General features: G+C 53.8%; 1 protein-coding gene across 2 annotated transcripts in view; it reads left to right on the top strand.

Moving 5' to 3' along the window:
* The first annotated feature begins 6,765 nt into the window (after positions 1 to 6,765).
* The window catches only part of DPYSL3 (dihydropyrimidinase like 3), a 41,575-nt gene continuing 20,761 nt past the window's right edge, over positions 6,766 to 27,579 (top strand). Inside the window, exon 1 of one of the 2 annotated variants that reach the window (XM_075103050.1) lies at positions 6,766 to 7,178. In XM_075103050.1, the coding sequence (XP_074959151.1) occupies positions 6,867 to 7,178 (312 nt within the window). In that variant the 5' untranslated portion in view covers positions 6,766 to 6,866. Of the gene's footprint in view, positions 7,179 to 23,006; positions 23,139 to 27,579 lie in introns of those variants that run through there. The other variant, XM_075103051.1, reaches the window with a different exon arrangement.

Below are 27,579 nucleotides of genomic sequence, written 5' to 3'. Positions count from 1 at the left end.
CCATGGAAAGCTGGGCCCAGTCACACAAAATGGCACGTTCACAGGGTCACACATGAACTGTACGTCTAGGAAAAAAGACATATCTATCAGCACTGGAAACTCAGTTCTGGAAAACAGTGATTTTACATTGGCTGAACATCAGCTCCCGGCATGACTTTGTGGCAGAGACAACTAATGCTAGTCCCTGGGTGTGTAAGCAGGCATATAAAACAGGAATACATATGGATGTAGTTAACATTGCTATACTATTGCCACGCTGCCTTCAGTTCTAGCTTCCCGTGTTTTCACACAAGACTGCCACCCCTTCAGCCACAATCATAGCAAAAGGACTGGAAAACATGCCTTGTAGTTTATTCTCAAGGACAATACAATCATCATGACAAAGAAAAGGTTAAGCAGAACTCGATCACAGTCTGCAAGTGCCAATATGGGTGTGCAGATACTTGATACAGGAGGCCCCTGAAGCTCAAGGATGGATGTGTATGAGAGGTCTATTGGTCTGTTGCTGTAACCTGAAGTTGAGCACATTTAGAGAAGCTATGGGACACCCATTTTTAACAGCAAAGGCGGGATTCTGTTTTAGGCCCTTGCCTGTCAAATACTCCCCAGCTCTAAAAGTGTAAATCAAGATCAGATACACAGAGTTGAGATGGAGAACTCCTTGATGTGCAGAGCAGCCTGGAGGATCAAAAAGATCTATTCTGACCTTCTAACCGACTATGTCTGAAAGTTTAGAAACTGGAGCATAGTGATGGAAGCATCAGCCACTGGCCTTCCCTTGTCGATGGAGATAGCTGGCTCATCAGTCTCCTGCCCTTCATGAACGTGCCATTTCTTGGGGAATGAAAGAACCCACCCATCTCTGACCTCTGCTTCTAACTGTAAGTGGGACAAGCAGATTTTCTTGTCAAGTTTGTCTCTTTCACTCTTTTATGTTTGTCCTTAGCCTGGTTTTCCCTGAGACACATGAAATGCAGTGCTGGAGGCTGTCCTGACATTGCTGCAAGAATGAATCAGCAAAACAATCCTGTTTATCTGGCAGTCTCCTAAACAGGACACCCTAGTAAATCAGGACTGCAGAGTAAGAGAAGGCAGCTCTAAGTTTGCATGAAACAAGATAACTCCAACTAATTTCATCATTGCTACTTATTGTGCACGTAATAAGGGGATGCAGTTTTATCAAACCCTGTAGGAAGCAGGTGGGGATGAAGAAATCCGTGTTAACCTGCCACTGCCCTGCTGCTTCTCAGTGCTCCTCCAGCTGAAGAGGTCTCTACAGAGACCTTAGAAGCAAATGAGCTATGAAACCAGACGTGCATTTATCACGCTAACCAAGTTATGCTGTCATTACGTCCCTTTCATGCACAATTAAAGATCCGCTGAGGCAGTGGATCAGGCCCACAGGAAAACCAGTGTAAAACCATTTTGTATTGATTTGACATCAAGGAAGGAAATGTCCTCACTCAGGACATGGCTCTCCTTTGCTTAAGCTTGTAAGCGTTGGTGAAGGAGGGGGCCAAATCTCACCTAATGTCAACAGCCTATTTCCTTCAAATAACATGACATTCTCCGAGTTTAACGAGCATTGTGGTCACAGCTATGGAGCCCGAGACGCTTCCCACCCACTCCCTCAACTTTCTTTAAAGAGGCTGAGTAACTCCAGAAAAAGATGCAAGAATAAAAAGCTTCACACTAAATACTGAGAATTTCTGGCAGGCCCTTGTTCCTGCAAAGCCTTGTGTTTCTCTGGGGTGAAGATGAGCTGACACGCATTGCCAGAAAGCACTGGAAGTCAGCTGATTCCTGCAAAGTCAGGCTGGCCACTGTGAGCACCCTGGGCCTTGGCTGTGCTCAGCTGCCCGAGGAACAGACCAACAGCGGTGTGACGCCTGCGCAGCCGAGAGCCTCTTCTCAGCGGGGCAGAGATGTCTGTGCAAGTGCTGCGGCACTTGCGAGGACTTTGTAGAAACTGCGGAGGTGGAGTTTGGTTGTGAAGTGGTGCTGACCCAACCCCGCGGGCCCCACTGGTGAGCTGTGTCCCCCGTGGGGCTGCCTGGGTGCTGGGGGGGCATCACGGCCATGGGAAAACACCCCTACACCATCAGTGACATTGTGTCTCATGTCCTCACTCGTCACCTGGGAGAGAACACCAGGTCATTTCTAACGCAGATTGTGGATGACAAAAACTTCAGTGTTAATAAAGAGGGACGTTTAGTTTACCAAAATGGAAGTAGAGGTGAGGATGTGGCTGCTGCCCACCTGACCACGGAGGGGAAGGAACTCCTACGGCAGTGGGAGCACGTGAGCGCCGTGCGCCCGCAGACCCACACTGCCCCTGACGCGTCTGCTGCCCCGCGTCCTTCTGCCGCCACCCCGGGGGCCTCCGGCGCCTCACAAACACACGTGCCTCCACCATTTAAGTCACTACTGTGCTGTACGCAGAGGGAGGTGCTTCTTGTTGGTAGGTTACTAGCTCATGCTTTGAAACAGGGCGTTTGGTTTCTGTTAACTGATAGATGCCCATGAAAATCACCTGACTAAAGAACTCCAGGTATTTACCATTGATCCTGAAATTATCCGTTACTTGATAAAATCAAGTCACAGTATTTAGCACTGTGATTCTGCTTCACTAGCAGTCTAAAACAAAAATGAGGGCCAGTGGATTTCACCTTGTTAGTGAGACAAAGGAAACACAACAAGATCTTACGTTTCTGGCATAGTGAGCAACTTCCAGTGGCACAGGCAACATTATGTGAACAAGAAGCCACAATCTGGGGTACGGTTCACTTTTTTTTAATCCTTTTCTGTTTTTATTATAGACAGAATGATGTTGTGTAGAGCATCTGGGAACAGGGAACCAGCACAGAAGTCTGCCAACAGAGGATGCAGAGTTTTACCAGTTAAGAAACTGCCTGCTGGCCTGACAAACAGAAAATGAATTAGCAAAATCGTCAGAAAATACCCAGCAGAGAACAACGGTGCCCTGGCAGCGGTAGGCAAGATGACCTACTATGACGTATCTGTCAGTACCTTCACTGTTTGAATGATTCGGCTGGCAATTTAAACTCCCCTTCAAACATTTAAAAGAAAACACTTAGTAAGTGGGCAGCCTCACAGAGGAAGTGCTTGTGAAAGTTATTCTGCATGTTGTGCCTCTCACTGGTTACTCAGCAGATTGGGTGGTCATTATTTGGAGCCCGCGATTCCCCTGCGTAGACACTAACAGGAAACCCAGCTGGTGCTGGCAGCAGATGACGAGAACAAAGGAAACCAACGCAGGGGCTGAGTGCACAGAATAAGAAAATGCCCACCCCAGACAGGGTGATTATGTCCCATCTTATTAACTAATCCTTTCGCAGAAAGGGATTTGCCTAAAGACCATTTCTAAGAAGGCTGCATCACTCCCCCCATTCATAACCAGTGCGGTTCACCTTGTAACATGACTGATTTCCATTTCTGAGTGCTGCTTAATAAAAGCAGTTCTTACTCAACTAGAAAGACACAGTCTAGTCAGACGTAAATTAGAAGCTTGCCACTACAAAATGCAATTTCCTATAAAATAAATGCTCTTCCCTAAATCAGAATACTAGCCTATTTATTTTCTTTCAAGATACGACCAGCGGTGGCCATCTGTCAGGCTCAGCTCAGACTCCTGAACCACGAGTCCTGGAGCACTCTTGTTCTGGGGTCAAGACACGAACGCAGTCCTCGAGCTGAGGAAACGCTCTGCAGGGCTGACCTGTTGGGTCTGCGGCAGCACACAAGTACATGGATTCAAATGCCTGCCATCTCCATCCGCCTTCGGATCAGGCTGAGAAGGCAGCCTCCATGGGCTCCCCTCCCTGATCTGTATCTCTCATCTACTTCGCACAGACAAGTGAGAGGAGATCTGGTTTGCCAGCAGGATTTGAAGACGCACCACTCATGACTGTTTGCCTGAAAAGCAGTTTTGTCAACTAGCTTATAAACATGTGATTTAAAGAAAAGAAAACGTGCCTAATTACAGGGGACAGACATTTTGTCATTGTATAATTAAAAGCTCCAAATCTCATCTGAGACATACATATACAGAAATATAAATAATGCATTCTGCTGGGCTCAAAAGCAAGGCTATGGCAGTGAACACACACTGAACCCGAACTTCAGTTTTCATTGTTTTCTTGAACTAGAGGCCTTATGCCACCTAACAAAAAGAATCTTAAAGGCAAATGGCAATTTGAGAAGTAAACCCAAGAACTGTCTTTTTATACAGTGAATAATTTCCATTAAAGGTCAGATTTTAAAGCCTTCGCTTCTTAGAAGAGCCCCTGTACTCCTTTACTGGTGCAGATAATTTCAGTGCAACCATTTGTGCAGCAAGGCACTAGGAAAGATAAACATTAGAATCAGGATTTGAATAAATATTGCTATTAAAGTACAATGCTGAAACTTTTGCACATTTGCAGAACCAGACAAAGGCCAGGCCCCATTCCAAGGAATTTTAATTCCCCATAAAGCTACACAACCATATGGAGAGGGCCCAAATAAAACAAGGGGTTCACTCTAACTTCACTGTGGTCAGTGCACAAAGCCATGGGGCAACTGTGGCTCAGGAGCATGCTTTCCATCCCTAGAAAGGCTCGCTTCCTCAAGTGCTATGACTTGGCACCTAGAAGTGGGGGCTCTGCTCCCTGCCTCAAGTATTCTGGCCACCGGGTCTGAAATCAGATGGTGTGTAAATTTTCCCCCTTGCTAGGGGCAGAAGCTGGCTGAGATGGTTTTCATCCTCTACTCAGTGGATCCAACTTGCAGTGGGAGAAAGGTAAATTCATTCATGGTAAGGCAGACCCTCAGGAAGGTAAAGACCCAGTGGGCAGCCACTGTGTGTGCATCTATTTGGACAGTTCTGGCGGTCTTGCTGCCAAGCATCCAGCTACAGTGGCAGAGCAATTGCCAGCAGACCGGTACAAGAAACTATAAAACAAACTAATTTTGGCTATTTGAAGGGATACTTCCTTCCTTAGCTGCCAGCACAGCTGCTGCCCCTGCACCTGAAACATGACAGTGAGCATCACATGGGCAGCGGCACAGGGCTCTTCTCCCAGCACGTCCCTGGTTGGGTGAGCAGCGGGCTCTGGCGCAGCCATGAAGCCCGTGGTGGTAAGTTCCATGAAGCCACAAAACCTCGGCAGGTGTGTATTGAAGTTCACAAAAGCAACCAGATTTAACCCTCTCTGGTGTTGCATTAGAGAAGGGGTAGACACTGACCAGCGTTTTACTCTGCTGTGTAACACAATGCTGTTAAAGTAACTCATCCAAGTTTGCTGAAACACTCTGTTTATGTTTAGTGCATCCTCTCTCCTCCTAACCCTTCCGACCTGAATACTTAGTCAAAATTCAAGGTTCTGTAGGTGGTTCCACTTAGGTGGAGAAAAAAGGGACAGAATTAATGACAAGTCCAGTTACAAAAGCAGACTGCTTCCCAGAGTGCAAAAGGAAGGAAACAATCCCAAACTGTTTCCTCCCTCAAAACTTCAAGCCTCTGTCAGCCAGTGCCCACAGACTCCCTCTCCAGGCATAATCACAGGGTCATTGTTCTCCATGATGGGTCAGGCTCCATGTGAATTTTTCCGTAAGTGAGAACCGCCAGTCCTCGGAGGACCGGCAGAGACAATGGCATTGCTTTGTTTTCACAAAAAGAGGTTGGAAAAAGCGTAACTGGCAACATCTCGTAACACAAATACATGGTGTGAGAAATTACAGGATGCCGAGCCCAGGTACTATGTACGCTTGCTCTATATAAAGAAATGAGCACTTGGAAAAAGAATTTTAAGTCAGAACTCCAGTTTCGGTGCTGCGTGATAGATTTCACAGGCTGCTACTCAGTTACACAGCCATTAGCATATTTAAGACTCGGTCTTGGCTGTCACTCTGTCCTTCAGGCCTCCTATACTTTTGAAATGAAGCTGCAACGGAGCTCTCAAAGCAACACTTCGCAGTAGCCAATACACGGACCTTCCTCGTGCAGTTGTGTCTGGTGGTGTGTGTATGACAGGAACACGCGTGCACACGTGTGTGAACAGTTACGCCTTGGTGCAGCTGACATTGCTTGCGCGTAGGCGTAAGGCATGCCTGACCAGAGCGCCTACGCAGGGACTGTGGCCCAGGCGGAATGACGTGCGGCCTCGGCCCTGTGAGCGAGCGCCCGTTTGCAGGCAGCACCCAGTTACCTGCGAGAAGAAAAACTCCCGAGCGTGCCAAGCGGGCCGCCGGTGCGTTTACGCGCAGCCCACGCGCTGACCGCAAGCAGCGGCGCACGCCACCGCAAAGCCACCGCAAAGCCACCGCCGGGTCCCCGCTCCCCGGGAGGCTGCACGGGCGTCCAGGGAACGCACCTGGCGGCACCGGGGCACCGCACCAGCCCCCCGCCCTGCCCCGCCCCGGGGGCGCGGGAGCAGCCGGACTCGGGGCCGGGCGGGCAGGCGGCTGTTCGGGGCCCGCCCGTCGCCGGGGACCCGCCGTGCCCGTGGCTGTTCCCGGCCGGCTCCGCCGCGCAACGCGCGTTCTTCCGCCGCCACCGGCGGGCGCGCCGGGCCCGGGCTCCGCCGGGCCGGTGGCGGGCACGGGAGGAGCAGCAGCGGGAGCGCTCTCCCCGCGCCGGCAGCTGACGGCGGGCGGCCGTGCTGCCGCGGAGCGCCCGCCGCCGCCCCACACCCCGGCCCCGCGCCGCTCCCGCAGGCGCCGCCGGTGAGCGGGCCCGCCCCGCCCGGTCCCCGGCCCCGCCCCGCCGGCCCCGCCCCCCGCGGGACCGCCCGCGCCCGCGGAGCCGTCCCGTCCCGCCCGGTCCCGTCCCGTCCGGTCCGGTCCGGTCCGGCGGCGCGGCGGGCATGGCGGCGGGCGGGCGGCGCGGCGGCGAGGAGCTGCCGGTGTACCTGGCGCGGCCGGGCGCGGCGGCGGTGCCCCGGCAGAAGCGCGGCGGGCTCTTCTGCAGCGTCGAGGGCGCCTTCGAGAGCAAGACCCTGGACTTCGGAGCGCTGCGGGTCGGGCAGCGCCGCGCCCCAACGCCCGCCCGCCTCGGCCCCGGCGCCGAGCCCGGCCCCGGCCCCGGCCCCGGCCCCGGCCCCGACTCGGACACCGGCGAGCTCCGCGCCGCCTCCGACGAGGAGCGGCCCGGGGACCCGGCCCCCGCGGACGAGACGGTAGGGCCCGGCGGGGCGCGGGGCGGGGGCGGCGGGGACGGTCCCGGACCCCCGGCGCTGGCACTTGGGGCGGTGCTGCCCGGCGGGGCCGTGGCGGGAGGCGGCTCCGGTGCCCGGGGCGCGGGAGGGCGGGGGTCCGGCCGCCGCTCGCCGCCGAGGCTGGCCCGGGAGGGCTTCCCGGCTCTGGCTGCCCGCCGTGTCCTCCTGCGTCTCCTCGCGGGGAGGAAGGCTTCGCTGTCATCCTCCGGCGTGCGGAGATCCTGCCTGCGGAGCGGGGTCTCGGAGGCGCTCGCCGCGCTACCGGCGGTGGTAAAGCCCAGCGTCGGCGTGGCTGACTCGGTTTACTACAGTTGCTTTTTTTATACTTTTATGAAAGAATACTGGTCTGTCCGTGTGCCCCCCCGGAAAAAAAAAAGGGGGGGGGGCGAATTTTGGAGTTCCTACAGCAAACCAGGCTGATCCTTATCTCGCATTGACACAAATCAGTAGTATCAGAAGCGAGGGACATCACGTTGATCCAGAGGTGGCACCACTGAAAGTATCACCAGGCACAAAGTTTCTCAACTTAGGCCAAACTCAAGGTAATAATCGGATCCATCCAGCTCTGGGGTGTAGATCCTTCTGCCAGAGGGTGCTTGCTTTTTTGGTTCTGGTCCCATTTAGACCAGTGTGAGTTTGGCAGGAAGATGATTAAGGATAACAGTGTTGAGTAAATTCCTGAGCCGGGATTTCAGTGAGCCTGTTGCTCATTTACACATGAGGCAACGAAGGCCACTGGCTGGCCTGGTGGTCAGTGAGGTCATTTGGGGCTGAACTTTTTAGTAAATAGTTTTCTTAAGGGCACTGGTTTTCAAGGATGAAGGGGGCAACTTAATAAAACCCGTTTTTAAAAACGGAACCAAAAATCAATGAAGCAAATAGCAAGCCTGCAGCTTCGCCTGAAGAAGTGGTGTGGTTGACTGGGGTTCTGCAGAAATGGCTGCTGATGTCCAGAGTGCAAACCTCAATAAACTGCAAGTGATTGTGAGCTAGAGGACTAACCTCACCACTTAGAGCCTGACGGGAGCAGCAGCACTGAAGTGCGATGACTTGGCCTGTCCTGGGGAAAAACACCAGGCTGTCCTTAATGTCTGGTGTCCTCTGGAGGAGCTTCTAGCTAGGCAGCAGGTTGCTTTCAGGTTTCTTCATTGCACTTTAATTTCTTCAGCCTCTGCTTTTTCATTTCTTATTGGCACACTAGTTGGTTCCTGTCCTTGAGCTTTGCTCTTTTACAGGCTGTTTTACAGAGACAGGAACAAAATAAGCATTATTCCTATCAGTACCAACCTTGTCTATATGGTTTGAATAGAAGCTGCAGAACTGACCGCTGCCTTAACAATTTTATGTTGCTGCTGGTTAGAAGAGAAACAGAAATGCAACGATGGCCTGTCTGCAGGCTTTGCTATGAGCTTTTCTTTATTAACCGTACCAAAAATTTGACACAGTCGTATTCCCTTTTAAGGTCTTCTGTAGGCCCTTATCTCCACAGTTCCAAAGCTGAGGTTTTCCTTCAAGAGCTCCTCTCTTCCTGATGATTTCTACGCCTAGATTTCTTCCTCTGAGGCCTTCCACCTGATAAGCATGAGGAACCAAACCCTTTTTATCTGCATGTCTTGTCTAAGATGGTGGGAAGCTTCATATATAAGTGTTCTTTTGCATAGAAGGAATCATATGACTTGGTACTAAAGCTTTCAAGTTTAGGAGCGTCCCAGAGAATGACAGTCCCGGTGGGACATGCCCGCTGTGCGTACGGAACCACGCTGTGTGCCGGCACAGCTACAGCGAGTTTGCTTGGGTTGAACTCTGCACATTCAGAGCGCACAAAGGCTCTTTTGTCAAGGCAAATCGAACTGCTTTGAATAATTTCACAGATTAAGAACCAGAGAGAGAGGTTAAGTCATCTACCCATGACCAAGTAGGGTATTATTTCCAACTTATCAGGAAAGCTGAGAGTAAGAGACTTGCCTGTGCACAGGACAGCAGACAGAGTTGCATCTCCTAATTTTTTGCAGTGGGCAGTTTCTTGGAAGTACAACAGACCAACACACTTTTTTTTTTTTTCCTTGTAATGGCATTAATTACAGTTAAAACACCAGCATTTCTGCAGGAAGACACCTGCAATGTGTAACTGCCTGGTGCTAACATGTGATGTCATGCAACCTGTGAGTGTAATACAGGCCCAGGTAGATGTTCCAATCTCACTTAGCTTTATCTCAAAGCCTATTGGAAGGACAAAAACTGAGCTGTGGATTCAGGCTCAGTGAAGCCATAGTTACACGACAGCGGTGGATGTGACTGAGAGCAGTCAAGTGCCATGCCTTTGCTTCATCAGTGGGAATCTGAGCTTTGCCAGTTGATTCAGGGACAGGGAGCGTGACTGGTCACTGGGGCAGGGGGCCAAGGGTGACTGCTAAAGGAGGCCCTGGCTACGGAGGCTGCTGCCTGCCTGTGCAGGCAGAAGGGCTTTCTGGACTTGGCTACTCCCTGGTGCCCAGTCCCGGTGCAGGACTTGCCTGAACAAGATTTGTGCCTTTCAGGTGCTCTTTGCTAAAAGCAGGAGGCTGCTTTCCCTAGTACGAGGGTCTGCTACAGCAAGGGTTGTTGCTGCAGAACACTTAAGACTTGGAGGGCCAGCTTCTGGTCTGATCTAGACTATTTGCAGAGACCTTATTTAACAAGAGTGATTTAACTTGGTGCAGGTTACCATCGGTAACAGCCTATGTGGATTCTACCCTTGTGAAGTTTTCCCGCAGTTTTCATTGAGAGCTGCCATGCCTTTTGTCTAACCAGGGTGGATTACAACGCTTATTTTACTATAACGAAGTCAGAGAGTTTCTCTGTAGGTCACGGACAACACCCTCTGAATTCCTGTGGTGCAGATGTTCACCAAGGGCTAGTAATGTATGAATAGATACTGGAGAGCTGTACCACTTGCTTTGAGGAGCAGGGAAAGAGCCTTATGTGGCAAAGGGATGCCTCTGTGCTCCGTGACTGGGAAGAAGGTAGACCAGAAGTCTGTAGTAGCCTCCTGTGTGTACCTCCTTGTTGCTCAGCCATGCAGAGACCCTGCTTTTTCACCCTCCTCTTCAGTAACACAGGCTGCAGCACTCAGCTTGTTAGCTTACCCCCAGACGCTTCGTCCTGTCCTGCTGCGTGGTTCTGCAGTGAAGTCGTCATTTCCAAGGCAACTGGCTGTGGTCCCACAAACACAGGATTGCAGCTTCACCGCAGGCTGGGGCACCTCCATCAGTCTGGCGGCCAGGGAGGAGGAGGAGGAGGAGAACAAGGAGGCTCCCACCCTTTGCAGGAGCCAGGAGTGTGAGGGAAACTACCAGGCAGCGAAAGCCAGCGAGGGGTCCGTCCCCTCTGGATGACCCACTGGAACCAGTCCTTGGCTTTCTCCTGGAGGTAGCCGGTGTCACACATGCCTTGTCATGTCCAGTTGTGTGACACCACTCAGACTGAGGTAGTGATAAATCCTGGGAAGACACGCAGGGCTGCCTCAGATGGAGAAGGAGGCTTGAACTAACTCCATTCTCTCTTAGTTTTTTCTTTTTCTGACACTTGTAAAATGTGCTATGACATCAGCATTCAGCGTTTTTGTTTCAATTGCCAGTAGTTTATAACAGAAACACCAAGCCAACAGCAGTCTTTTCTTTACCAGTGAACTTAACATGATCGGAAAGTTGCAGTCGTGCACTGCCTTTTAGCACAGTTTAAAATCTTGCATTTGTGGAAGGGATCATAAAGGACTTTGATAGCATTAATTCATAACTCAGCTTCTTCATAACCCCATTCAGCAGAGAGCTGAGAACAAGTTTTTGTTTTGGTTTTACTTTTTTAAGAGAGGTTTTGGAGTTATATTACTTCTGGTATTTCTACAAACAATAGGAACAAACCCAGACCACTGAACTATTTCCACAGTTGAAATACAACAGTGAAACCTATATTATAATTCATCGAGTTTGATGCTAAATACTCTGACCTTTATTGGAAAAAATCCTGCACATTTTTGTTTGTTGTTTGTTGTTTTTTTTAAGAAATCTGATGTCTGAAGCACCGCAATAAGAGGTCATTTCTTTGGCTGTTCATGCCGGGGTACAGATCATTGCCAGCAGTTACGCAAAACTGCAAAGTTTGATAAACCACCCCCCTGTGTAAGAAGACGCAGATACTAGATTTCATGGGAGTTAAGTGGTAGGGCTAGTTTTGTAAAGAAATTAGGCGTTCAGTTGAAGAGTTCCTGCTTGCTGCAAAGAGCTTTTGTTTTACCAAAAAAACTCACCCTAACATGGAAATAGTTTGATTTATTGGACTGCCTTGTGGCAACGGTGCTTGGTTTCCTTCTGTCCCCGTTCTTAGCTCCAGGTGGTGACGGTTTGCAAGCTGGCTGGCCCTGGTGTCGTGGGTGCTGCAGTCAGAGCAGGGAGCTGGCTGGCAGACGTGGGCACAGGGGGTACCTGGCCACCACATCCATGAGGCACTGTGACTGCGTGCCAAGCGTGCACAGCTGGGGCTTTGGAAGGACGCTGCAATTGTGATTCTGGGTGATGTTCTTGAAAACCTCATGCTTTTCCTGGGAAAATTTAGGTCTTTATGGAACTTTTATGCAGAAAAGAAACTGGGTTTTGCAGCCAGGTGTAAAAAAGAGGAGTTGACTGATCGCTCGGTCTCTCATTGATCCAGCCTGTTCGCATCCTTCTTGAAGCAGATCTCTCTCCTCTGAAAAGGCAGGGGCACTGGGTTGGCTGGCTGGCACGACCTCCGCAGTGACTGTTTCTGCTGGTGCCTGTCTTTTGTGTCAGGACCCCAGGACGTGCAGCACTTAGAGGGATTCTGGCCTGGTGGTTTAGAAAGGGCTCATGTGCAGGGCAAGGAGATCTTTTCTATGTCCAGGATAGGGATAATAATGCTCTTTACCTTTGCAAAATGATACCCCAAAAGACTCTTTATTTAAAATGAAATGCCAGTGATATTTTTTCTCCACATTTAACAACTAATAATAGATCCTAGCTCTGGCACAACTTATGGGAGCAGTGGGGCATCACCAAGCATGCCACGAAGTATACCGTATAGAAGATGCCCTCCCAGTAGCCCATTGTAGCAGGTAGGAGAGGTGATGCTTCTTTTAATGCTGCATATTTCTTCTGAGGTTGTCAGAAAACACAGCAAGTCCTGCATGTGCAGTATTTTCCGATGTTGTGTCAGGAAGTCTGTTTTTATGAGTAGCTTCCACAGTAGCTGAGATTGCCTCTCCCTTGACCACAGACCAGCAGTGGGCTCGCTCAGTGCTCTGGTGGGGGATGCCACAAGAAAAACACCTGCAGAGGATGTGGCATCAGTGATGCAGCAGCTTTTCTCCTCTGAAATGGTTCTGGCTGATGAAGCCTGGCCGGGTATGGGGGGCCTCTGTCCCTGCCAAGCTGCTGGCTTTAGGGTGAGGCGCAGAAATGAAGGGCTGATTCCCAGGCGTCCGTGGTCCTGACAGATGCTGAGATGCTTCCCAGGTAGTGATGATGGAGGTCCTGCTCAGCAGCCTGGACAGACGAGCAGGACAGAGGAGAAGCTGGGCTGGAGCCTGGCTCCCAGGGCCTGCTGGGGCCCGCCACGGTGCCTGGCTGCAGCCCCAGGCCTGTCCGTGCCTGTGGGACAGCCCCGAGGTTGCTGCTGCCCTGAGCTGGTCCTGTGCCACGAGCGTGGCCCGCTGGCACCCAGCCCAGTGTTTCCCAGCTCAGCCAGGGCTTGGAGCTGGTCCCTGGAGGTGCCCGCTGGCACCCAGCCCAGCTGGGACAGCCCCACTGGCCGAGCACGCGGAGGGGGGCCTCCTCCATGACCCCTCAGCGCTCAGCTTAAACTGTGCGAGGTGGGATTGGTGCAGCCCACCAGGCGCAGCCTGGGGTGGTGGGGCGGGTGTGGTGGGCGGCCTCGCTGCACCCTTCGCCAGCCCTTTCGCACGGAGCCGGCACCGGCCTCGGTGGTTAAAGCGGGGCGTTCGCTGCTCAGCAGGAGCAGCTGGAAACACAAGCTGGAACTTCCCAGAGAGAGCATCATCGGAGGTGTGAGCCGGGGGGCTGCCATCGGGAGGAGCAGGCCAGGGCAGAAACTGAAGACATCCATCAGCCCCAAACACTTCTCACCTGTGCCCATGGCTGTCACCGTCCTCTCACAGCACGGCTTCCCGCCATCTCCGCAGGACTCCTGCTCCGGAGCTTCGAGGAGAAGCCGTGGGATGTGCGTGGCCTCCCAGTGAGGCACCTCGTTGGGCAGCAGTGCGGGCGTTTGTCCGAGGGGGCCGGGCAGGAGGTGGCGAGGGCGGGATGTGATGGGCCGCTGTCCCCTGGGTCGCTGGGCGCGTGCTGCGGATGGCAGCCTGTGCGGGAGGCTGCGCGCCCCGTCCCCGTGTCTCGGTGCCCTGCTGTCCCCGGGCAGGCTGCCTCGCTGCAGGGCAGCGGGGCTGGTACTCGAGCAGGGTGGCGGTGCTGGAGCTGTGCGTGGTCAGCTGGGAGCCTCCTGGCAGGTTGCGTTCCACTGACAAACGTACTGTGGGAGCCAGACAAACTACGTGAGCCGTGTGGACGCTTCCTGTTGTTCCTGCAAATTTGTGTGACTTTAGAGATGCCCATTTTAGGAGAAGAAGGAAAACAATGAAAAATTCTGAAAAGTAGCTGAACATTTTGAGATTTGCAATGCAAGACTCGCTGGTTTCTCACTTGGAAGAGGCTTTGTTGTGTTGGAAACTCCTCTAAGCGTTTTTTATGAACATAGTTGAAAGTGTGAAACACAAACTTCAGTAGGCTTAAATTGAAATGAAACGTTGTGGTTTGACCGCAGCAAAATAGTTGGCTCTGTCCAAAATAATCTTTTCCTTTTCTTTTTGTTTGAGATGTCAGTACCTCCAACAGGCCAGGACAACCCCAGCTCTGCCTGTCCACCGGGTGGGAGGAGTGTTTGTCTGATACGTGCCAGGTGGGCCACTGGCAAGGCGGGCTAGACTTTTGGGGGCTTTCATTTCCTAATGAGGGTGTCTTGCTGACGGACAGGCAGCTGCCAAGACACCGTGGCTCCAGGAGGATTCAGCGGAGCCCCGGGGTTGTAGCTCAGCAGCTTTCCTGTGCTGCTCAGCTGCTACACTGCTCCACCGTTCTCGCGTGGCGCGCCCAGCGGCGCCTCCTCCCAGGCAGGAGGAGCAGGGCGCTCGGTGGGCTCTCACGCTGCTTCGCTTTTGCAGACAGGTTTTGCTCGCAGTCCTGCCTGGGCAGTCGCAGACCCACAGGGGCTGGGCTGGTGTCTGTCTGCTGGCACCCTCCACAACGGACATGTGGGTCAAGGCAGCCTGGAAGAAGCTGATCTCTCATGGGCTAAGGGAGAGGACTTGGAAGTGGCCTGACCCTGTGCATAGGGCTGCCGGCGCTGGAGCGTGAGCTGGAAAACGGACTAGGTGGATACAGCTCCATAGGAAGGTTGTGTGGAGCTTAAAGGGAGGGTGTATGAACTGTTTAGTGGGAAGCTGGATGCATCTCTGTTAGAAGTGACTCTTCTCCAGTATGACTAGTGACCTGGAAGGAGAGGTACAGCGTGTGTGCAGGTGACAAGTGATGTTGTAAATGCCAGCTGGGGATGAACGATCCCAACGTGGTCTTGAGGACTCAGAGGTGCGAGCCAGGAGTGACAAAAAGAGATTCAGCTCTGAAAAATGCAAGCAAACAGACCTAGAGAAAGACTGTAAAATGTAGATGCCATTGCAGAGGGCATCAAAACAAGGAGGTTTTGTGATGTGACCCAGAAAAGTAATTTTGTGTGTGTGGCCTAGTCTCCAGAGGTGGTCTGGGTGAGTGCAAAGCTGGTCACTGACAGCCAGCTCTAATCCGGAGGAAGACCATGGCAAAGACCAGCTTAAGCTGTGTTTGCTCTGTCACGTCACTTTGGGCAAAAGCTTTCCCTACGTGGACCCCTTCCATCATCACCTCTGCAAAGAGGTGGAAGGCGGAGGAGGTTAGATTTTGTGCTGGGGGGCAGTTGCTATGGATGGCTGGAGGAAATGGGAGGAAGAAACAAAAAACAAACATGCCAGCAGCCTTCCTGGAGACAGGGCTGAGAAGCTGGAAAATACAGCTGGACCTTGGCTTGTTCAGCTGGGCTGGCTCTTGGCTGCGGGTTGGATCCAGCAGCATCTTTCCCATTGCTCTGCTGGGAACAGCTGAGCTCCATTTTACAACACATAGAGTTGGATCCAGTAATGGGTGTTTCTGTTCAGCTGAGGGGGGAAAAGAAGTGATGTGGAGTGGAGCCCAGACCTTTCTAGTCCTTGCTTTGCGCATTGAAGGGCACAAGATGGGTGCCTGTATTTCCCAGACTCGGGCTGGCCCGTACATGCTCTGAGGGAATTGAGTAATTTCAGTGGAAATCCAGAAGCTCACCCCATGGGGGGAGCTAAGTGTGAAGTGGAAGCCGTCTCCTCCAGGCTTGGCATTAGCATTTTGCCAGGGGTGACCTTTCAGGGTGAGCAGTCTCCTCTGGCCCAGGAGCAGCAGGAAGGAGGGGGGATGCAGCTGCCTGCAGCAGGAGCAGGCGTCCCCAGCAGGTCTGTGCTGTGCACTGTTGTCCCCACCACAACAGGCAGCGTGACCTCAGAGAGCTCACTGCCCCATCCCGGGTGCTGGTGTGGCTGCAGGCGTTGCTGTGGAGGCTGCAGAGTGTGTCCTGAGAAATGGGATTGTCAGCCTGTGGCATGAAAGCCTGCATCCCCAGCCATGCTGCCATGGGCCAGGCCTCAAGAACACTGACATTGGATTAAAGATGATGAGATGACAAAGCAGCCAGGCATGCTGTGCTCTCTTTGTTTGCAGCAGCCGTGCTCAATGATAGCATCTGGCTTTGCTGGTGCCTGTGACTGTCACAGGACTCCAGGGTAGCGCTCCAGGGACAGCTTTAAGGCATCCCTTTGCCCGTCGTGAATGCACAGGGATGTCTGCTGTGTCACAGAAGCGGCCTGAGATCCTCGCACTGTGCTTGGGGACCTGCCAAGACCCTGTCCCAGCGTGGTCCCGTGGCCTGGGTAGCTGGTGTGCCTGGAAATGCTTGGGTAGCTGCTGCTTTGGCAGTCATCCCCAGAGAGCTGTCTGCAGGCTACCCTGTGTTGCACAGAAAGTGGGTCACAATGCCTGTATTTTTGCTAGGATGAGGTAAAGTGAGTTCAAATTGCACAAAAAAAGCTTCACAGAAGTTCTGTGTCAGTGGAGAAAGGCAACAACAGGTTATACCTTTCACATCGTGGTGGAATAGCTGAACCTAAGAAAAATACTGTTTCTCAAAATACATATTAAAGAAGTGAGGAGGGACCTGAATTTGGCTTAAACCTTCCCATCATGTCAGAGACTGTTACATGAGGGAGGAGTGGGAAGAGAGGCAGAAGGGACTGAGCTACCGTCATCGGATGCAGCACATGCTCTGATCCCATGTGGGATAAGAGTTGTGCCACTGTCACAGCTGCACTTACCCTGCACGTGGTGTGAGTCTGGATCTGGGTTTGGGTCTGTCTGTGGTTTACAGCATCATAAGGCAGATGATGCTTTCAGTAGGCTGAGCCAGCCTGCTGGCAGGAGCCAGCCCCAGCCAGGTACCTTCCGTTTCAGAGGTGCCTGTGGAGAGGGGAGCTCTCCTTAGCCTGGCTTTTGCCAGGTAGAGAAGGGGTACCTGTGTGATCCCCGTGTCTGCGGGCTGGTGGTCTCAGACCTCCCACAGGGGATGCAGCGAGGTCTGGATGTCCCTGGGCTTTCTTTTTTTGCGGGGCTCTTTGCTCCGACAGCACAGCAGCCTGCAGCAGGGCCTCTGCTCGCAGCCGAGGACTGAGGAGTTATTTTAAAGCATTTTTTGGTGCCCTGGATCATCACCCACTTGGCCGACAGCCTCCGTGTCTTAGCGTTGCTGGGAGGATCCTGTCCAGCTTGGGTGTCTCCTGTCTGTGGGGCTGGCCATGGGGCTGGGGCTTTGGCTGCGGGGAGGGACGGGGAAGGTGTCAGCCGCGGGTCCCGGGGGTCTGGCCCTGCGCTCTGGTGACATCCTGTGGTGGGAGCGCCCGTCTCCAGCCCTGTGCTGCTGGCACTGGGCTCTCTGCCGGGCTAAGGGCTGGATGGGGGAAGAGCAATTCTCCTGACTGGGAATGAAATGTCTCTCGGGGCACCCCTCGTTTTTTCCTGCAAGCCTCGCTGTTATGCTCCACTACTGGTTTTTTACTGCTGCTTTACTTTGGACCTTACTTCTGCACTCAGGTTTTAACTCCTTGAGCCCCCGAGGCCATTTACGGATTCGGTTTTTGCCACCATGTACCCTTGAGTTCTGCAAGACCAGTGCCGCCACCTCCTCGCTCTCGTGTTTGTCTCCATTCCCTTTTTTTCCTGGTGTAATTCCTGCTGTGAGCCTGAGAGCTTTCCCTCTGGGCTGCGCAGTTTCCCCAGCCCTTCCTTCCCGCCTGGCTGCAGGGAGCACCATGTCCTTCCCGCAGCTCATCCCGCAGGGCCTGCGGTGGGGCCGGGGGCTGCGGGAGGCAGCGCCTTCAGCCCCCCTGGGAGGCAGCAGTTCGTGAGTACTTCCCGCTGCCAGCCTGCCCGGGGAAGAGCAGCTCCCTCTGCGCTAACCTGCAGCCCGGGCAGCGAGGAGCTCCGGCAGAGCCCAGCCGTGCACTGACCCAGCTGCGGGTTCGGGAAGCCCCTGCCCCAGCGGAGGCCACCTCCTGCCTGAGGAGCTGCCGCCTGCTCTGGAGAGGAAGGCGACTCGATGTCCCCTGGGCACCTGGGCTGGAGCCCGGCAAGCCTTGCCCCAGGAGCGCTGCTGCATGTCCTCGGCTCGGTTTTGGTTTTCAGCCTAGGTTGGCTCTTCCGAGGCTTGCTAGGCAAGCAGTGCAGAGAAGGAAGACATCAACTGGGGAGGCAGCCAGGGAGCAGAAACCTGGGGGCTTGGGTGTGAGGCAGTATTGGGGTGGTGGTCTTGAATCCCCTGCCTGCAGCAGGCTCAGGGCAGGCAGGGGCAGGGTGTGCTTTCTGGAGCCGAGTCTCCATTATGACTGCAAACACTGGCTATCCAGAGGTGGGCTTGCTCTGGAGAACTGAACGATCTGGTTGCTCGTGAAGCCTGCTGGGTGCTGGGCCCCTCAGCTGCATCTGGTAGCAACAGCCCGCGATGAATTCCGTGTCAATGTCACCAACTGCCCCTTCTCCCCTTCGCTCTCTGGCCACTGTTGCACTTCAGCGTAGGTGGAGGTCAGGAGTCTTGTACAGTAGGCTAAAGCACCCTGGCGTTAGGCCTGTTCTTAATTGCCTCCGTGGACAGCATAGGGTAGTCCACAAACTTCAAGGTGTCTCCAAGCCACGGGGTAGAAACTGATGTTTTTGTAGGGACATTGTCTTGGCGTTTGCTGTGGGCACACGGGAGTCGCTGTGGGCTCCTTACGGTCAAGGGCAATTCCTTCCAGGGACTTCTGCTTTTCCAGGGCCTTTGTTACGTTCCGTGAAGTGTCATCTCAGGCGAGGATTTTGTGAATGGCATCGTGTCACTCCAGTCTAAAGGAGAAAGAAGGGAATGATCCTGAAATTGCTCTGACTTCTAGTCCTTAATAAGGCTGCAAATAAATTTTGGCTTGAACAATTACCCACCCTAATGTCAGTTTGGACAGGTGATTGAAATGGTGTGGTAATCCAGCTGGAGTGGCTGTAACACCTACTGCTTTTAATGTAACGGTTCCTTGAAAGCATTAAGCGCTGACCTAGAAGTTTAATTTGTTTCAGGCCATACATTTGCTGATTTCCCTCCTTGTTTCCACTGCCAAAGCCCCAATGTATATTCTAGCCAGGAGAAAGCTAAGTAGAGTTGCTCCACTGCGGAAAAACTTGCATCACTGCCCACCACCTGCCTCGTACAGCGCGGAGACTGTCTCCTGCTGCCTCCTGGCAGACCTCGCGTGTCCAGCACGAGGAGCTGAGCTTCAGATTCCTTCCCATTCATATCTGCTCCAGAGAGGAGTTTAAAGAGCTGCAGAACATCATGTTGCCTCTGGGAGATGGTGTGGATGGTGGGAACGGTGCAAAAGCCGGTGTGGCTGTGTTTCTCAGTAACAGAGCCAATGGGCTCTCTTCCCAGTCCCTCCAGCTCTGGCTCTCAAGTTGAACATCAGAGGTTGGGAGAGCTGGAGCCAACAACACGGAACAGTGTGATTATCAAACGGTGCTGGACTCCCCCACAGAAGTAAGGGTGACCCCATGGATATCAATGGGAAGGGGACAAAGAGCGTGGAGAGAGAGCCACAGCTCTGGGTCAGCAACCCCCTTCCTCCAGGGACGGCACACACAAGCACAAGAAAAGCTTCTCTGAAGTTTGTGTGTGGTGGACGTTCCTGGTGCACTGGGGTAGGAGTGTGTGACCAGCCTTGTGAGACACTGCGTCCTGCCAGAGGTTCCATCTGGAGACGGTGCACCAGCTGCAGCGGTGCTTTCCTTTGGATTTACTGTGTCCCAAGGGAGCTCAGCCCCTGAAAACTCATCTGCTAGGAGGAAGAGGGAATGGTTTTATGCAAAGAATACGTACGGGGAGGAGGAGACCACGTGTGTGGGGACGGGCTGTCCTGGCAAGTCTGTTGCACGTTATGACATTTGAGCCCTGGTTATTCCATGACTGGTTATATTGACTGTGCCTCAGTTGTGGCTCTCTGAAAGAACCCTTGATCGCAGGCGTGTAGGGCTGGTGGGGTCTGCTTTCGTCCTTTGCACTAGCGCTGGGTCAGCAGCATCCTGGTCTTTACAGATGGGATAAGCCTGGCTGCTGAGCATTGACCGACCACAGTCAGAGCTGGGTTTATTTTGTTGACAACGTCCTTGCAGCAGCACATGCCTTCTACTCTCTGTTCACACCGCTGGTGTTCCACGCCATGCTCTGTCACCCATCATGGCTGTCCACAGACATCTAGTGCCACGTTATCCCTGTAGGTGTTTCTGAGGATATTATGAGCTGTAAGAGTATTGCCATTTTAAAATAACTTTCAAACTGACCATGCTTCATATCGAGGATGTTTTGAAGCAGGCAAGTAACACCTTGCTGACTGCCCCGGGAAGAAGTCCTATGGAAAAAAAATCTTTCCATTTTGAATGTTTTGGGCCCAGGGCAGCATGTTTTACCATGTATTTGTGTGAGCGTCACATAGCAACTAAGAGGAAAGCACTTCTCTTCAAAAGGAGGGTCTGAAGTCACTGTGGTTGGCCAGCATCCAGGGGGCTGATGCAAGCTTGGCTCTTGAAACTAAGTGCTCAAGTCGGCAGCGTCTGTCTGCATCGTCTTTTATCTATTATTAACCAATTAACTGCTCCTCCACACAAAGTAATGTGGTACCACCCAGCATGGGAATACTTTTAAACTTTTGGAAAATGGGTGAGTGAAGTTTCAGGAGATTTGGTGACAGGAGTTAAGGGTCTTTCTCATGTCCCAGCCCCAGCCAGTCTAATTCCAGTAGAGACCAGGACCTGTTCTTGAAGCATCACAGCAGTGTGGCAAGAAGAGTACGGTTTGGTACCTTATCCTCCTCCCCATACCCTCCTCGGTCACAGAGGCTGTGGCACACCCCTGCTCTCCCATTCCCTTCCTGGTGCTTGCAGACACCTCCGTGCCCATGGATTTACCAGGGAGGGGGAAGGCTTTCAGCCCGTCTCCTGCTGACTGCTGGGGTGCACCAGCTCACAGGCTGCAGCACGGGAGCTGGGGGAAGGGAGGCAGCATGCAGTGGTCCAGCTGGACCAAGCAGCCCGTGCAGTTTTGCAGATATCCTTGTAGTTGTAGCAGTAATAAATAGGTTATTGAGAAGCTGCTGACTTTCACTTTAAGCTGGTGAAAGCTTTCTGGGTTTAGAATAAATATGTATTCAGTAAAACTTTCTAAGACCTTTAGTGGAAGCGCACACAGAGTAACAGACTTGGTGAGTAATAAAAGCTTTGGTCTGGATTACTGAGCCAGTGGAGACATCAAAGCTTGTGGTAGGGGAGGGCTGCCATACCAATCTATGCACTTAAACCCTTCAGCAAGGCGAACATGTAATTAACACTATGGAGTGTGACCCTCCACTGAACCCCGGGAGGCGAGCATGCGCTCCAGACAGTCCACACTGCGATCACCCACTTCCCCAGAGCTTTGTAGTAGTCAGTCAGCTGCAGCGTCAGGGGTTGTGCTAGGAAGGTTGCTTTGCTCGTGCACGCAGTGGCAAGCAGTGCTCTTCAGGCCCCTGCAGTGATTGCAAACCATAGGTTCTAGTTCAGAAAGCAAACTAGAGTGTTCATCATCTGGGTCAGATGGCTTGTTTTTCTAGCAGGAGCTAGAAATGAGATTTACAGCAATGCCTGTGCCTGGTGTGGCTGTAAGATTTTTGACATGCCATTAGCTGCTGCCTGGCAGCAGGATCTGTAGGAAGATCTTGGTGGTGTTCATAGCTTTGCATGAGCGGAGTCATAGCTGGCCTGGGAAAGAAAGTGAGATTCAGGCCTGGCCATGGCTCTGCAGGGCAGCGGATGTGCTAGCAGCATTGTGGATGGCATCAATAGGACAGGGCAGAGAAGTTCCTCCCATCCATCACAGCACACCTCCCAGTCCTGGCGTCCCAGGCTCAGCATCATCTGCCTCAGCACACGCTGCATACTTGTAACCAATTCTACAGTTTAAACCTTCCTACCAAGATCACAGCTGCGGAAATATAGAAGTCAACACCAACTTGACACCAACAATTACAACACTCATCATGTTTATATAGGACACAAGATTCCCAGAGTTAGATGTGTAGTGCATTTTCATTTTTTGAAGTGTTGCCAATTCTTGTGCTTGTGGAAGTTTAAGGTGATACAAATGCACTCCAGCAGTACCAAAAAATTCCATTCTTTTAGAAATCTCTTTCATCTTTACTCACTATTATTACATGGAAAAGTTGCGGCTTGTGACGAGCCTTTTTTTGTGGCCTGCTCCCCCGGTTACCCTCTCTGCAGGGTGGGCATGGGTTCAGACCTCACCCTGCACTGGCTGCTTGTGCGACCCCTCCGCAGCCACCCCAAGCCCAGGGTTTCCCCAGTGGAGGGGCACAGGCCTGGAGGCCGTGGTGGGCCATGTTTGGTGTGCGGCACCTGGTGCTGGTGCCCAGCACGTGGCGCATGGAGGGCGGCAAGCCCTGCTTGGAGTGTGGTGCACAGGGAGTGGTGCCTGGTACGTGGTGCACTAGGAGCGGTGGGGCTCAGAGCCCAGTGCCCCATAGCCAGTGCACCGGGAGCGGTGCCCAGAGCTTAGTGCCCCATAGCTGGTGCACCGGGAGCGGTGCCCAGAGCCCGGTGCCCCACAGCCGGTGCACCGGGAGCGGTGCCCAGAGCCCGGTGCCCCACAGCCGGTGCACCGGGAGCGGTGCTCGGAGCCCGGTGCACCGGGAGCGGTGCCCGGAGCCTAGTGCCCATAGCCGGTACACCGGGAGCGGTGCTGCTCGGAGCCTGGTGCCCCAAGCCGGTGCACCATAGCCGGTGCACCGGGAGCGGTGCCCGGAGCCTAGTGCCCATAGCCGGTACACCGGGAGCGGTGCTGCTCGGAGCCTGGTGCCCCAAGCCGGTGCACCATAGCCGGTGCACCGGGAGCGGTGCCCGGAGCCTAGTGCCCATAGCCGGTGCACCGGGAGCGGTGCCCGGAGCCCGGTGCCCGACACCCGGGGCGCGGTGCCCGGTCGCGGGGCGCCCCCTGGCGGCGGCGGGCGGCGCCGTGGGCGGGGCGGGGCGGGGCGGGCGGCCGTCCCCGGTGGCGGCTGGCACGGCGGGCTCGGGCTCGCCTTTGTGCGGAGCCGGCGCGGAGGGCAGCGCAGGTGGCGGCGGGCCGGGCGGCGCCATGTCGTACCAGGGCAAGAAGAACATCCCGCGCATCACGGTGGGTGCTGCGGGCGGGGCGGGGCTGTGCGGGGGGGCCCCCGCCGGTGCCGAGCGGGTGGGTGCCGCGGCCGGGGACCGCGGGGCGGGCGGCGGTGCCCGGCAAGCACGGTGCCGGTGCCCGGCGCTGCGGGCCGGACCGGGGCGGCGGCGGCGGCGACGCGCAGACAAAGAGCCGCGGCCCGACCCGGCCCTCCGCCCGCACAGGTGTCCCGGCTCCGCCGGCCGCCCCCGGCTGGGCAGAGCCGCGTCCCGGCGGGCTCAGTCCTGGCTGGAGCTTCTGCGGCGGCCGGTGCCCGGCGGCACCCGCTCCCCGGCACTTCCCGCGTCCCCGCTGGAGCAGCCGGGCCGCCTCCCGCAGAGCCGGGCGGGCGCGGTGACCCGCCGGGGCGCACACCGGCTCGGCAAGCCCCGTGCGCCGGCGGGCTTCCCTCCGAGCGGGGCTGGGGGGCGGCCGAGCGGCTCCCGCCGCCGTCCCACCTGCCCGTGCGGCGGCGGCCGTTCCCGGGGCGCGGCGGGGCCGGGGCGCGGGTCCCCGCTCCCGCTGGCCCGGAGCACGGCCCGCAGGGCGTTGGGCGCTCGGGGCCGCCCGCTCCGTCTCGCACCGTTCGCCTGTGCTGCCGCATCAGGTGCGGCCGTCCCCGGCTGGCGCAGCAGCGCACGGACCGCACCTCGGCCGGTGTGGCACAGCCGTGCCACCGCTCCGAGAAGCAGCAGCCGGGCAGACTCGCTTCCTTTGAAGGTGCAGGGAGCCCCGCTCGCCGGGGTCCCACCGATGCCTCTCTGTGCTGACCCCTCTTCGGGGCTTTCATGCTCTGATGCAGCTTGCGCCTTCCTCTGCCGGGTGCGGCTCCTTTCCCCGAGCCCTCCCGAGAGGCGGCTTCGTGGGGCTTTCTTCTGGGAAAGCAGTCAGGTCTTTCATCTTGTTGATGGCTTTCCGCTGGCTTCCTATAGCTCTTGGTTTTCCCCCTGAGGAGAGCTTCGGCCCCTTGAAGAAAAAGGAAAAACAAAGCATTTTAGCTTCATTATTCTTTTTAATGTACAGATGTGAACAGAATGCTCCCAGAGAAGTACAAAGGTCGTTAACCGCTGTAAAGAGAAATTCCTTTGTCAACCCAGATTCAGTTGCTTCAATAAGCAATATTACAGCTTTACACATCTTGCCTTTTCTGTATCCTTAGACCGCCATGATGACAACAACATTACTGCTGCAGATGGGGTTTCTCCCATTCCCTGGGGCTTTTTCTACAAGGACCTTTGTGGTACACTTTACTGATATGCAGGGCTTGTTCCTGCTCCTCTGGGATCCAGCAGGAACTTTCTCACCTCAGTGGTAATAAAATGTCACAAGTTGCTTTATTTCTCCCTATTAAATCCTTTTCTCAGCCTGCTGAAGCTGAAAAATGCTGTGGGTGAATGGTGTCTGCGTAGCTGGTGGTACAGGTAGCTCTCTCCTCTGACTTCTGCAGCTTGGTGATAGCCCTCCAGGACTCACTTGCCCTGTTCTGCAGCATCATCGTGTCCTGGTTGGGGTGGAGGAGATTGCTTTGGAATGCTGGTTGAATGACCAGTACGTCCTGAACCCATGCTTTGAGGCCCAAGGGGAGCAGTGAAGTGAGGCCAGGTGTTGGGTGGTCGTCTCTCTTTTAATGGAATGGCAGAAAGAAAACCTCAGCTATGGTGGGTCCCCTGGAACAAAGCCTCTTCTGTCCCTTTCTGCAGATTGTGGTACCCCCAGGCATTGTTTTGATTGTTTATCCCTCCTTCCTAGATTTCTACCCCAGAAGCTGTTCTTGCATGTCAGGACACAGTGACTTCTGGGGATGGCAGATTGTCAGCTAAGCTGCGCTTGCTGGTAGAGAGATTTTTGGAACTGTGTTGTGCCATTAGGATATAAGATATCTCAGAGACCTTTAAAGCATCTAAAGCATCACAGCTGGTGGGAGGTCTGGAATATGAGAGTATACAGAGAATTGTAGGAGCCGCCTGCTGCTGGCAGGTAACTCACCTATAGATCGCAAAGCTAATAGCACTGAAGCAATGAAGGGAGTGGTGCCTTCCTTGCTTCTGTCACCCAAGCGATAGGCAGGTTTGGCTTTTGTGAAGGATGTATTGGAAATGCAAGTATTTTTGTTTCCTGACAGCTATTGGTTGAATTGTCTAGTGTGATTCTGGAGATGCACAAACGCTCCCTCCTGGTTCCTCTCATACTCAACAGTGCTGCAGTCAGAATTTGTAGTTAGTTTCTGACGATTACATCTGAAAAACCATAGTTTGCCTGTTGTATCTGTTTGCAGCAGTTTCTGGTCTTTTATAGGACAGTCATTTTCGTGGAGAAGCCAGGAGCATGAGTGAGGGGCGCGTGCATTCGTGCGACATAAATTGCTGTGGGAATTGTTCCCAGCGGGAGTTGGAAAAGCCTGGTCAAAAGCTATGTGTGACAGTGTTACAGGCAAGACTGTAGCCATTGAAGGAAGATTGGGAACTATGGGCATATCTGTTGGTTGTGATGTGGAAAGAACATGGGGAGGGGAGGTAAACTGAGTCTTTTGGCTTTCTCAGTGATTGTTTCATCAGCTTGGTATGGAAGTGATGCTCTTCACTGTGCCTTAGGCTGTGCCCAGTGCACGAGAGACCAGTAAACATAGTATTACTTTCCAGATGTGTGCTGATGCTGGGATGCCCAGCTCAGGACAACAGTCATTTCAGACCTTGTATGTCTGTTGAGAGACTTTTTATTAGTTCCTTTTCTTTGGTTGTTTGCAGATACAATCAAAATACTTCCCCTCCTGCTGTCCACAGTATGTTTTCCTATCCCTGCAGAAAGAGAGGTGGAAGACTAAAGTGGTGAAATGTCTTGCCCTGGTTTCACAAGATAACTGCTCACCGAGCTGTTGGTTGAATCAGAATCACCCAGTCTTTGTGCTTTGGTCACGAAAACCTTTCCTGTCTCAAGCAGACTGGAGTTCCCGTATTTTCCTTGGTGTGAGCCACGCCCACCCCACTCCAGCACCCTGTCACAGCCCATGAGCACCATTTCTGTGATGTCTCCGGCACTTCTGAAAACAATGAGGTCTGCGTGGGGGTGGCCAGTATGTTGTATCAGGTGCAAGTGGGGAGAAGAGCCTCAGTTACTGACTAGACAGGTTTTGGTAAACTGGCAGCTGTCAGTATGGCATTTCTTACCATGCCCACAGACCGTGGGAAATCACAGTGTGTAACTGGTGGCTGGCTGTCTATCCCTGCAGTTCCAGCCCCAGGTTTTTTCCATGCTGTCGTGGGGCACGTTAGTAAGGAGGAGACATCCAGCTACTGATGAAACACCATTGCAATTAGTGTCTCTTCTTTTACAAGGGAAAGAGCAGTAAAGCCATACACCTGCCTCCATGCTACCCTAATTATGCCCTTGTGCTTTGTAAGTAAGGTGAGCACTATTCTTGGCTGGATTCAGCAGCCTTCTGCAAGCTGCTGCCTCCCTTTCATTGTGTAGCATCACACTGAGGTATGTTAAGAGACCCCCTGATATTTTGGGATGTCAAATGACGAGATGATGCTTAAGAGCATCAGGAGCAGCGTGTGGGCATGGGGGAATGGGTAATGGCTTTGAAAGCTTGATCCCAAATGCCAACAGGTGGAGAGACAGGGAACGTTCAGCAAAAGGCTTCCCAGCAGGACAGGGGTGTTGGGCGCTGCTTTTGGCAGAGCTGAGCTGGAAGGATGCCTTGTGAGGCAGCACCTGTGCCTGCAGTAATGGATGCTCACTTAAGGTACCCCACCTGCAACAAACGGGCTGTCGCTGGCTGTGTGGAGACCTGTTGAGACACAGTCAGCAGCGGAGATCGGGCCGGCAAGCCTGACAGGTCTGTGCCAGCCGTTGGGTGGTGCAGCCGCAGCCCGCGCGGCACCCATCACTCGCGCTGCCGTTTGGCGTGCCAGGCCCTCTGTGCAGAGGCTGGACCCTGCCTGCCCACAGCCAGGCGCTGAGCTGGGCAGCTGGGGTGGCTGGGGTTTGGGCCCGGGGCACGCTCACCCAGCCCCACGGCGCTTCTGGGGCCGGGAGGAAAGGTGCTCCCTGCGCTGCCTCCGCAGCCCTGGTGCGGAGGGTTTTTGTGTCTGCTAACAATGGCTGATGACACAGCCTGACACTGGCTGGCGGGGAGACGTGGTGGGTGTGGAGAGCGCAAATGAGCCCTGGCAGGGGGAACAGTGCGTTTATTGTAATATGGGGCTGCTCTGGCAGCGTGTGCTGCAGAAGCCTGTCTATTATAAAGTCAGACTTGTTTCATCGGAACTGCTTAATTCTCTTCCTTTCTTGTTCCTCTGCCTCATAACGTCTGGGTGCACTCCTGAACGATGCCAGAGCCTGTAGATGTGGTGTCATTTTGATTTTACTTATTTATTATATTTTTTCCTCATAGTCAGTGGGTAGGTGCCGATGCAGC

This window comes from Phalacrocorax aristotelis, chromosome 8 (assembly GCF_949628215.1).
Source record: "Phalacrocorax aristotelis chromosome 8, bGulAri2.1, whole genome shotgun sequence".
NCBI lineage: Eukaryota > Metazoa > Chordata > Aves > Suliformes > Phalacrocoracidae > Phalacrocorax > Phalacrocorax aristotelis.
The sequence above is the reverse complement of the archived record's forward strand: the minus strand, read 5'-3'. Positions and strand labels throughout refer to the sequence as shown.